The 12943-nt window shown below is 47.4% G+C and overlaps 1 protein-coding gene across 1 annotated transcript in view; it reads right to left on the minus strand.

Moving 5' to 3' along the window:
• Nucleotides 1-12943, minus strand: part of LOC126248657 (cell cycle checkpoint protein RAD17) — a 144993-nt gene that overhangs the window by 112275 nt on the left and 19775 nt on the right. The window contains exon 2 of the mRNA XM_049949843.1: nucleotides 941-1007. Within this exon, the coding sequence (XP_049805800.1) occupies nucleotides 941-958 (18 nt within the window). The 5' untranslated portion in view covers nucleotides 959-1007. The remainder of the gene's footprint in view (nucleotides 1-940; nucleotides 1008-12943) is intronic.

The raw sequence follows: 12943 nt of genomic DNA on the forward strand, positions 1-12943 counted from the left end.
AGCACTTGCCCGCGAAAGGCAAAGGTCCCGAGTTCGAGTCTCGGTCGGGCACACAGTTTTAATCTGCCAGGAAGTTTCAAAATCATATTAATCCAAAGACTGTTAGGTCACAGACAGGCATTGCAATCTGTAGAAATAAGTCCTGTCAAAATGCTTTTAAACACTTTGAATGGTGGAAGAAAACACTGCCTACTTGGTGACTGACAGAGGTCATCATCAGTGTCATAATAACCAATAAGATAGTCCTACGAAATTATGTTAACAGCAGCAACAAGACAACCACTTAAATGATACTAGAAGGAAAGATTTCCAGTACTATTCTGTTTACTGTTGCGCATTATAGCACTTTGCATTTTTGACCATTAGATCTCACATATCATTTGGAAAGAGTTTACCAATGCTGTAAACTAAATAGTAGTAATGTTGCCGTAGCAATTACATGGGCAAGCAAAACGTGGCTTGTTGGCGAGGTTAGTTAATCATCTTCTCACATTGGACAACTGTACTCTACAGTCTACATGGTAATTTGATCATCTCTTAAAATATAACAGTAGCCTACATCAAGACTTGCATACAATCAGTAATGACTTGAGATATCTTTGTTTTCACTTCAGAGATGATTATACTGAATATGATCTATACAAATGAGACTGAAATATATTCTTGGAGTACAGTCTGGCATTTATGCAGTAAGTGAGCCATGTGAGGACATGATCAGTTAGTACAATAATACTGACTTATTCCTGTTGTTATCATCATTAAGAGTCATAAATCTGTTCATTTCAGTTTTTATGGAATATTTAACACAACCAACAATAAATAAAAAAAGAATTTCAGTAACAGTGAAGAAGCTACATAACCATTCTTTTATTTTTATTGTGTTTTGTACTCAAAACTGTTCAATACACCTCACTGTCACTGTTGAATTATTCCACTGTACCTTTCGTTTGTCGCACATGTTTAAAAGGATGGTCCCATTATGAATATTCCATGAATGCACAAAACACCTGAAAGAAATAAATGCAATTAGAACAGCAGAAATCAAAGTCACAATCTATACATTTCACTTATAGGTCTATTTGTTTTACTCAGATGGGAGGGAGAATAAACCACATACACCAAAAATATGCAGTCACAACAAAAAAAGGAGGTATTACAGAATATAGAAGCATGTATCAGTAGACTATATAACCATATCCTTATCAGTTGTAGCGCAAAATGAAGATTATGCAGTAAAATTTTGTGGTTGTAGCTGGTCATTGTTTATTTGTGAGCACTGTACTCCAACTGGGCACATGCCATTTCTCAGCAGGTGAGTTGGTGAAGATTGAAATGGGCTTTCCAGGTTGCACTATTGATTGGTTTGGAATGAAAACAACTAAACTGCAAGATCATCAGTCCCTTCATCCGGTCAGTGGCAAACCCGTCAAAGCAAGGAAGCAAAAGGCAAATCCTGTAAATCCCAAGTGTAACTAACACAATTAAAAAACAGAGATAAAGCCCAGAAAAAAGAATAGCACAGACAAGTAATCAAAAGATCAGTCAATACAAGGCATTAAAACAAAGAAATGAAAAAGAACAAAGAGAATAAAAGGTAGGAAGGGTAGAGGCCATGCTGGACTACCGAGCAAGGGCCGACTGCGGACCCCGGGGGGAGGGAGGGGGGAGGGAGGGGGGGAGGGAGGGGGGAGGGAGGGGGAGGAGGAGGAGAGGGGTGCCTCACCAACCCTTCAGTCAGTCAATGAGGCCAAATAGCCCTACCTTAAAGGGTTGAATAGAAACCACCTTCACGAGCAAAACATAACACCAGATCAGCCACTTTGGCATTGTTTGCTAGCACCAGAGGTAGCGTGTCAGGAAGATTAAGATGCTGCCTCTAAGCAGTCAAATTAGGGCAGTCCATGAGTAAGTGGGCCACCGTAAGGTGGGCTCTGCATCAGCAGTGAGAGGGATCTTCACATCAGAGAATGTGACCACGAGTCAGCCAAGTGTGGCCAGTGCACAGTTGACAGAGGATGGTGGGTTCCCTCTGAGAATCATGCAGTGAAGACCGTCACATGCTTGTGGTCTCCTCAATTGTTGTTAGTTTGTTTCGGGAGATCAGGGCACACCATTCTGAGTTCCAGACTTCCAGCAATCGATGGTGTCCAAATGACAGAAGGTCCAGATCTGGGACTCCTCTTCCAGAATTGGCATCCTCATGGTCAGCTTGGCCAATCGATCACCTCGTTCGTTTCCTGAAATCCCAACTTGACCAGAGGTCCAAATGAAAATTACTGGCTGTCCAATTTGATGGAGGTCAGTGACAAGATCCTGGATAGCCATAACCAGTAGATGAGGAGAGTAGCACTGGTCTATAGCCTCAAGGCTTGTAAGGGAATCACTGCAGATTAAGATACTCTTGCCAGTGCAAGAACGAACATGGCAAAAGGTAAGTTTAATTGCCATAAATTCAGCTGTTAAGGCACTGCAGCTGTTTGACAGGTTTTTTTTTTTTTTTTAGGGCGCAAAACTGCTATGGTCATTAGCGACCAGCCTGTGGCTTAGGAAACAGTAAAAAAACTGAAATTGAAAACCAGCAGCAATGGGAACAAAGTCATAAAATTGGAGAAACTAAAAGCAGAAGGAAGGCTTAAAAATCCACTACAGAAAGGGGTTGGTTGTCCCCAAAAAAAAGCTTCAAATGACTTACGTCATTTCACTAGCACTAATAAACTGGAGAACGAGGTCGGCTGAGCGCGTGTCATCTGCTAAAATCGACGATAGATCAGGCGATAGCTGTAGACGGGCGCGTAACAGATTAAAATAGGGGCATTCAATTAAAAGGTGTCTTACCGTCCACAGCTGAGAGCAGTGGAGACAGAGTGGGGGAGGATCGCCGCTTAAAAGATGTCGATGGCTAAAAAGACAGTGCCCTATCCGGAGTCTAGTTAAAATTACCTCCTCCCGACGACGCGTTCGGGAGGAAGAAGTCCAAGCGCAAGAAAGAGCTTTCACTTCCCGCAATTTATTTTTGGGAAGTATTGACCAATGCGCGTGCCATAAATGAACAACACGACTACATAAAACGCTCCGTAGATCGCAGAAAGGAATCGATGGAATAGCTGGCCGAGGAAGAGAGACTGCAGCCTTGGCTGCAATATCGGCCGCCTCATTTCCACAGATACCAACGTGTCCCGGGAGACAGAGGAACGCCACTGAGACGCCCCCCAGGTGGAGCAAGCGCAGACAGTCCTGAATTCGGTGCACCAGAGGGTGCACAGGATAAAGAGCTTGGAGACTGAGGAGAGAGCTGAGAGAATCTGAGCAGATAACGTACTGTATCCGCCGATGGCGGCGGATGTAGTGGACAGCCTGGAGAACAGCGTAAAGCTCCGCAGTATACACCGAACACTGGTCGGGAAGCCGAAATTGATTTGGGGTGTCGCCAACAATATAGGCACTCCCTACACCTAACGATGTTTTCGAGCCGTCGGTGTAAATAAATGTGGCGTCCGTCATTTGTGCACATAGAGCAGCAAATGCCCGACGATAAACAAGTGTATGGGTACCATCCTTGGGAAATCGACAAAGGTCACGGAGCAGGCAGATCCGGGGACGGAGCCATGGCGGTGCTGTACCCCAAGTTGTCAAGAAGGTTTTAGGAAAGCGGAAGGAAAGAGAATGGAGCAGTTGACGGAAGCGGACTCCCGGGGGTAGTAGGGAGGAGGAGCGGCCTGCATACCCTACATCAAAGGAGGCGTCGAAAAAAAGGTCATGGGCTGGATTAGCAGGCATGGAAGACAGATGGCTAGCATATCGACTCAGAAGGACTGCTCGCCGATTGGACAGCGGAGGTTCAGCAGTCTCAGCATAAAGGCTTTCCACAGGGCTAGTGTAAAAAGCTCCAGACACTAAACGTAATCCACGGTGGTGGATAGAGTCGAGACGCCGAAGAATAGACGGCCGAGCAGAGGAGTAGACTATGCTTCCATAATCCAATTTCGAGCGCACTAAGGCGCGATAGAGGCGGAGAAGGACCACTCGGTCCGCTCCCCAGGAGGTACCATTCAGGACACGGAGGGTGTTAAGCGATCGCAGACAGCGAGCCGAAATATAGGAAACGTGGGAGGACCAGCACAGTTTCCTGTCAAACATAAGACCCAAGAATTTAGCGACGTCTGAAAACGGAAGGTTGACAGGACCTAGATGTAAGGAGGGCGGAAGAAACTCCTTACGTCGCCAAAAATTAACACAAACGGTCTTACTGGGAGAGAAACGGAAGCCGGTTTCGATGCTCCAAGAGTGGAGGCGATCGAGACATCCTTGAAGACGTCGTTCTAGAAGGCTGGTCCGTTGAGAGCTGTAGTAGATCGCAAAATCGTCCACAAAGAGGGAGCCCGAGACATCAGGAAGGAGACAATCCATAATTGGATTTATAGCGATGGCAAACAGTACAACACTCAGCACGGAGCCCTGGGGTACCCCGTTTTCTTGGGAGAAAGTGCGGGAGAGAGTAGTGTTCACCCGCACCCTAAATGTGCGCTCTGCCATAAATTCGCGAAGAAAAAGGGGCAGCCGGCCTCGAAAGCCCCAAGAGAACAGTGTGCTGAGGATGCCTGTCCTCCAACAGGTATCGTATGCTCTCTCCAGATCAAAAAATATTGCTACCGTTTGGCGTTTCCGGAGAAAATTGTTCATGATATAAGTGGAGAGAGCAACAAGATGGTCAACTGCAGAACGATGCTTTCGGAATCCGCACTGGGCAGGTGTTAAAAGACTGCGGGATTCCAGCCACCACGCTAAACGGTAATTCACCATACGCTCCAAAACCTTACAGACACTACTCGTGAGAGAAATGGGGCGATAGCTAGAGGGGAGATGTTTGTCCTTTCCAGGTTTCGGAACAGGAACGACGATAGCTTCCCGCCATCATCTGGGAAAAGTACTGTCGGTCCAAATTCGATTATAAAGGCGAAGGAGGTAACGCAGACTATGGGTTGATAAATGCAGCAACATTTGGACGTGGATACCATCCGGTCCTGGGGCGGAGGAGCGAGAAGAAGAGAGTGCATGTTGGAGTTCCCGCAACGAGAAAACAGTATTGTAGCTTTTGCGATTTTGAGAGGAGAAAGCAAGAGGTCGCACTTCCGCCGCAAGTTTCTTCGGGAGAAACGCTGGCGGGTAATTTGAAGAGCTCGAAATCTCAGCAAAGTGCTGACCCAACGAGTTAGAAATTGCGAAGGGGTCCACTAATGTGTCATGCGCGACAGTGAGCCCAGAGACCGGGGAGAAACTAGGCGCGCCTGAGAACCGTCGAAGCCGACTCCAAACTTCCGAGGAGGGAGTGAAGGCGTTAAATGAGCTAATAAAGAATTTCCAGCTTGCCTTCTTGCTATCGCGGATGACACGACGGCATCGCGCTCGGAGCTGCTTATAGCGGATACAGTTGGCCAAAGTAGGATGGTGGCGGAAAACGCGGAGAGCACGTCGCCGCTCACGTAGTGCATCACGGCATGCCTCGTTCCACCAAGGATCTGGGGGGCGCCGGGGCAATTCGGAGGTGCGTGGTATTGAATGTTCCGCAGCTGTAAGAATAACGTCGGTAATATGTGTGACCCCATCGTCGACGCTGGGAAAGTGACGGTCATCGAATGTCGCTAGAGATGAAAAAGGTGTCCAATCGGCTTGGGCAAACTTCCAGCGTCGCGAGCGCATATATGGCTGTTGAGGCTGCAGTCTAAGGACACATGGAAAGTGGTCACTCGAGTGTGTATCATCAAGGGCGAACCATTCGAAGCGCCGAGCTAGCGGAACAGTACCGACCGCAAGGTCCAAATGAGATAAATTTGTCGTGGAGGCAGACAAAAATGTAGGGACCCCAGTGTTGAGGCAAACTAGATCTGCTTGGTGGAAGACGTCTAGCAATAGTGAGCCACGTGGACAAGGATGTGGAGATCCCCAAAGCGGGTGGTGGGCATTGAAGTCCCCAACCAGCAAATATGGGGGTGGAAGCTGACCAAGAAGATGAAGGAGATCAGCTCGTGCCATTGGTGTGGACGATGGAATGTATACAGTACAAAGAGAGAACGTGTATCCGGAAAGGGAAAGATGGACGGCGACAGCTTGGAAGGAAGTGTTTAAATGGATTGGGTGATAATGGAGAGTTTCATGGAGAAGAATCATGAGTCATCCATGTGCTGGAGTGCCTTCAACAGAGGGGAGATCATATCGGACGGACTGAAAATGAGGGAGAACAAAGCGGTCATGGGGACGCAGCTTTGTTTCCTGAAGACAGAAGACGACCGGCGAGTAGGATTGTAAGAGGATCGACAATTCATCCCGATTGGCTCGAATACTGCGGATATTCCAGTGGATAATGGACATAGGGTGAACAGAAAATGGAGGAATGTGACCAAGGTCGCTGTCAACTCAACGACTGCTCTGAGCTTGCGACCGACAGCATGGAATGGCATTCAGCCGAAGGCAGAAGATCCTGATCCATAGGTTGGTCAGGAGCAGCTCCTGCCACCAGCGACCGGCCGGTTGATCGGCCGCCAGCAGTGCGCCTCGGCGACACACAAGACGGCCAAGGGCGATTTCCGCCAGGTGGTGCTGTAGATGGGACACGCCTTGGCGGAGAAGGAGAGGAACTGGGTTTCTTTGTAGCCTTCTTGGAAGTATGATGTTTAGAGGAAGGAGGAACCGATGGTTGGGAAGTTGCCGTACGTAAAAACTCTTCACGAGTATGCTCTTTTTTCGAGATCTTGGTGTCTGACTTTTGGGCTCGAGATTTAGCAGAACTCGACGAAGGGTGAGCCAGAGAGTGGGCAGGCGAAAGTGGCGAGGTTGAACGGGCGATCTTTGCGCTGGCCGATCTGACGATCGTGGCACTAAAGGTGAGGTCGCAAGTCTGCGTGGCAGCCTCCTTTGTTGGCCGAGGAGAAGCAAGGACAGTGCTGTATTTTCCTTTCTGAGGAACGGTGGGCTGTCGACTGGTGAATAATTTTCGAGCAGCAAAGGTCGACACCTTTTCCTTCACCCTAATTTCCTGGATGAGCTTTTCGTCCTTAAAAACGGGACAATCTCGAGAGGAAGTGGCGTGGTCACCCATACAGTTGATGCAGCGAGGGGATGGAGGTGGACAAGCACCCTCATGGGCATCCCTGCCACATGTAACACATTTGGCCGGATTGGAACAGGACTGGCTGGTGTGATTGAACCGCTGGCACCGATAGCAACGCGTAGGGTTTGGGACGTAAGGGCGAACGGAAATTATCTCGTAGCCTGCTTTGATTTTCGATGGGAGTTGAACTTTGTCAAATGTCAAGAAGACAGTGCGGGTTGGAATGATGTTCGTGTCAACCCTTTTCGTAACCCTATGAACAGCCGTTACGCCCTGGTCAGACAGGTAGTGCTGAATTTCTTCGTCAGACAGTCCATCGAGGGAGCGGGTATAAACGACTCCACGCGAGGAATTTAAGGTACGGTGCGGTTCCACCCGGACAGGGAAAGTGTGTAGTAGTGAGGTACGCAGCAATTTTTGTGCCTGGAGGGCACTGACTGTTTCTAACAACAGGGTGCCATTCCGTAATCTGGAACAAGACTTTACAGGACCTGCAATTGCGTCGACACCTTTCTGAATAATGAAAGGGTTGACCGTGGAGAAGTCGTGACCTTCGTCAGACCGAGAAACAACAAGGAACTGTGGCAACGATGGAAGAACTGACTGGTTGAGACTCAGTGAACTTATGTTTGTGAGCAGACATTGTGGAAGGTGAGGAAACCATTGCGGAAGAATCCCCCATGATTACCGGCGTCTCCGATGGCGCGCTCCTCCCTTGTGGGGGCCCTCTCTGAGGGCACTCCCGCCTTAGGTGATTGTTCACACCTCAGGTCACACCTCCCGACAAACGGATGGAGGGACCAATCGGCACTTTCGGAAGGTATCAGCTCGGGTAATCACCCCTCCCTGGGCCTGGCCGTTACCAGGGGGTACGTACGTGTCCTACCTGTCTACCCGGGGCGGGGAATTACGCGTTACACCGTCACCAGCTACGCATGGAAGTGCGTGGGTCGGCCTTCAGACACGCACAGGGAGGAAGAAAGAGAAAGGGAAAGGAAAGAAGAGGTCTCAAACGCCGCAGCGGAGAATAGGGTAGAGAGAAGAGGTAAGGAAAAGAGAAGGACAAAGGAAGGATTAAGACTTACAAGCAGGGAAGGCGAAGAATGTGGTACATTTACAAGCGTCCGTCTCCGGACGTAGGCACAAACCAGACCCCCAGAGGGGGAGAAAGGAAAGGAAAGAGCCAGAGGTGAGGGGGGGTGGGGGAGGCAAAGAGGGGGGATGGGGAAGGATGCGGAAAGGGAAGGTATGCAGCCCGGAAAGGAAGGAAGGCCAAATCAGCTCGGGGTCCCGTGCTCGCTATGCACGTATCCACAAAAGAGTTGTGGATCCCCTGGGGGGGTTTGACAGGGAGTGGAGTTCACTGCACCGTGCATGTGTGTATGCAAAGCCTGTTTGTCTGATGACTGTTAGCCATCAGTGGATAACACTTCTGACCCGAATACTTCTCAAGGATAGCCAAGAACAGGTGGCAAAAAATTGTGGGGTCAACAAAATCTTTTAGATCAAAGGGTACTTCAAGACAAATCCGAGGTCAAGACACAAGCCATGAGGGCAGATGCGATGTCTCCCTGACCAGATGCGACAGTGGAGGAAGTTGCAGATCCAAATAGACACTGGAGGCACGCAGCAATTGTAAACCCAGTTCTGTGTCACGGTTGTAGGAGGTGCAGCTCCATCCCATGGAAAAGGACGCAGTAGTTGGGATGTTCAGGGAAGCTACAAATGTGTATAGCATACATAATTCAGCAGCCATTGTTGGTGCCTGTAGGTAATGGCAGGATTCCAGCCTTGACTAGCAGGCTCTTCACAGGACTAGTTCAAAAGAGTCCTGTCCAGGTCAGACAGAATGAGATTACGTATCCGCAATGCTGAGGGTGATGATGAACCATATGCAAAAGTCTCATAATCAAGATGGGACAGAATCAGGGCTTCATAGAGCCTCAAAATGGTAGAGCAATATGCACCCAAGTTAGTGTTACTGAGGCAGCGAAGTGTACTTAGGTGTCACCAGCACTTTCACTTAAGTTAGTGAAGGTGAGGAAGCCATGTCAGCCAGGAAACAAAGACCAGTTCAAAAAATCAGTGTGTCTCAACTACAAAAAGTAATTTACTGTCCAGATAAAGCTCTGCATGTGGATGGGCAGTACGACAGCAACAGAAGTGCACGACACGAGTCTTGGCAGGTGAAAACGGAAAGTCACGGGTGAGAGCCCATGACAACACATTTCGTACGGTACCTAGTAGGTGACACTCAGCAAAAAATTGTCATCATATAATGACAACAATATCAAACAACACTGTCAACAGAGAAGGCAACAATGTTGCAGATTGTGTCATTTTCATGGGATTAATATGCTCATACTTTTTTCTGGCCTTTGGATATGCGAGCTTGTCAAGGGTCTTATAGTCCTGGATTTTCTTCTAATGTTTAAAATTGGACCAATCTTGTGGGCAGGGAGAGTAGAACTCGCTGCAGTTTACACAGCTGGGGGGAGGGGCACACAGAATGTTTGCATGCAGCAGACATCCACAATCCCTACACAAAGGGGTAGCGGTGCAACAGGAAGACCTATTTCTGAACTTCATACACCTGAAACATCTCCCACAAGGAACATAGGGTTTCACGTCACTCCGGTAGACCATCGCCTTGGCCTCGTCAGGCAACATATCACCCTTGACAGCCAAGATGAAGGCCCTGGTAGCACCTCTATTTTTCCCTTGGTCCCCTATGGACACGACGGATGGAGTGCTCCCTCTGTTGCTCTAAGTTGGCCTGCAGCTCATTGTCAGATTGCAAAAGAAGGTCATGGAGAAAGATGACACCCTGGACCATATTGAGACTCTTGTGGGGAGTGACAGTCATGGTAATGTCAGCCAACTTTTCACAAGAGAGAAGCACCTGTGACCGAGCAGGAGATAATGTTTTAATCAGGAGGGAACAACTCTTCAGCTTTGAGATGGCTTCAACTTCCTCGTACTTGTATTCAATGTATTCCATGAAAAATAAAGGCTTTGTGGCCCAAATGGTGTCCCCATTGGTCCTGATACAGACCAGGTATTGGGGGAGGATTTTATTACTTGTCATCTAGTCTTGCGTTCCTCCCATGGCGTGGCCACGGAAGGGAAGACAAGGGGATCATACTTTGTTGTGTCATATGAGGCCTTTTCATTTGAAGAAACTGCTGGGGCCATGTGACTACCAGTGAGAGAAAGTTTAAGTCGCTTTGTACGCGAACTATCCACCATGGTGCCACCCACTTCGAATGGGGACTCTCCCCACGGGTGCCAACTAGAGATGGGGGATCCGCTCTTGAACTAATTCATAGAGTTCAATCTTTCAAAGGAGTGAACAATCAGTGATTCAGAAAAAAAGAACGGTAGCTCCAAACGTTTCCCAGGCAGAGAGAGAGAGAGAGAGAGAGAGAGAGAGAGACGGAGCATATCAGCAGCGCCTCTGCTGGTCAGAGCACAGTGCACGCCACACAACACAGCCAGCGCCGGCCTCTGCCCTGCTTCTACCTTGGCTGCCTGCATTGTGCAGTGCCCCATTGGATTTTGTGTTTCACATATGCCGGGCCGTCTCTGTGCGTCGTCTGCCGTGTGCACTGTGCAGTGTCTGGCGCAGCTTAACTTCGCATCGCACTCTGTCGGCGATCGTTTCAGTCGCACATCCTGCCCTCTGGGCAGTTGATGCCAGCAACAGGACAGAGAGCCACCTAGCGGATAACATAGGAACTACTTGCAAAAACCTGCTCGCAAGGGAGCGGACGATTTGTCTCGGAGCGGGTGAGCTCCCCCCACCCTCGGAACTCGCCCGCTCAACGCTCACCCCACCGTCTCGGCTCTAGCCAGAGCGTCGAGCAAAGCGACTCTGGTGTCACTCTGGTCTCTGCGGTCTTAGCTCACGCAGTAATACAGCTCGCGGCTCGACCTGCTCGACTCAGCGCCTCTGCATCGGAGTTTGTCCCCACTGGATATTGTTCTTCGTAGTAATACCGCTATGTATATTACATTATTATGTTATGTATACATCAATTGTTTTTATTTTATTTTTATTTGTTTAAACTGATTAGATTAGGTTCCTGATGACTACTCTTACTATAGGATTTTTATTATGGACACTCGAATTTACGCTTTAATTACGAGCGAACCGATAAACGTATCGCAAAATGTGATACACCAATATTTTCCTTGTTTTATTCTGCGTAAGGCTATATGCAGCACTTTCGTTTTACAGTCAAATTTATATTTTTTTTTTCTTATTCTGGTACGGATTTTGCGATTTTAGGCGTCTTCGAAAGGAAAAATATATGGCTTGCGATGTATTTGTATGAGGTTAATGAAATTTTAATACATTATAGCCAAATATATTGTTAATGTAAATCTCAAGCTACAACATTTTCCGATCACCCAAAAAACCACGCTAGTGCAAAATAAATCAATAATCAAAAACTTTGTCATATCGTGGAAATTTCAATAAACAATACAAAATTCTTACTCATTATCTATGTTACTTCAAAATAGGATCAAATAAGATCAAAATACAGGTATAGTACTGGAATAAACCAAGTTTAAAGGGCAATGTGCCTTTCATTTATTTTCTTTTGTAAATGAGTGGTGAGTCATGAAAAACAGCTAATTCATTTCAGGGAGTGAACAGTTCTGACCCAATCTCTGAAAAAAACAGTTTTGCCCATCTCTAGTGCCAACCAGCCACAGCAATGGGTACCTGGCCAGTAATCCATTGCCAGGAGTCCCCGTGCCCCAGTCACAATGGGCACATACACCATGGCACACATGGGGAGTGTGCAGTGCCAGGGTGGAAGGGCACGGAGGCGTAGCATATACCACAGTGGGAGAGCTTGTCTGCATGACACGCATTTCTGTAAAATTTTGAAAAGATGGCAGGCCAAAACCAATAACGGGGCCCATATAATCATTAATGGAAGATGAAGATAATGCTTGGAGTGAAACTAGAAATCAAGACCAAAATTTTGAACCAAGTCCAGGCACGGTCTGCACCAAAAGGGCCATCCAACAAAAAGTCAAAGAAGGTAAGAGAAAGTCGAAGCATGGGTTTGCAGCACAAAAAGAGGAAGTAGTGTTGCAAAGGCTGGGAGCCTGTAGTAGCCAATGGTGAGGCCCCTGGGGGAATGTTGGACTATTAATTAGCACACAGTATGCATGCTGCACATGTCGTCATCATAATAACAAGACTAACCACACCACCAAGTGGCTTAGGCAACTCCATATATATTCCATGAAGTTTTGGGATTACAGCGGGATGATATCAACTTCTTGCAATGGAGATTGCTAGTTCACATCGCTAACTCTTTTCCAAAATCAGGTGCAGAAATTCATGTACAAAGGCAGCTGCTGAACAAGTGACTTCTGGCAAGTTTCATGTCATCTTCGAATATATCTTCATCTATAGTGCGCAGGCACATGTGTAATGTGCCCTACATGCGCACTCTCCGTCAACATGTGGGTTCACAGAGCTAAAATTCAGATGGCAAATTAATAAAATTAACTATCCTTATATGTGCCATTAGTCATGAAATATTTTCTTTCTGAAGGACTCACCAGGTTCCATGCCTTATCCAGTTGAAAGCCACCATCACGATTAATCGGATCTTCCATCAAACGTATTTCCTCCGACTCCTTCGACTTAACAATGAACCCCAGAAGGATATCATCGTGGCCAAGATTTCTCTGGCTGAATAAATCATGGAATGTCCCATGGAAATGCGATACTCAGTTATGGCTGACTTACTGAGCTGCGAAAGGTGAGTTTGGCGATCATGTTCAATAAATGTAGGCTTTGTCACTTGGCAA

The sequence above is a fragment of the Schistocerca nitens genome, chromosome 3 (assembly GCF_023898315.1).
Source record: "Schistocerca nitens isolate TAMUIC-IGC-003100 chromosome 3, iqSchNite1.1, whole genome shotgun sequence".
NCBI lineage: Eukaryota > Metazoa > Arthropoda > Insecta > Orthoptera > Acrididae > Schistocerca > Schistocerca nitens.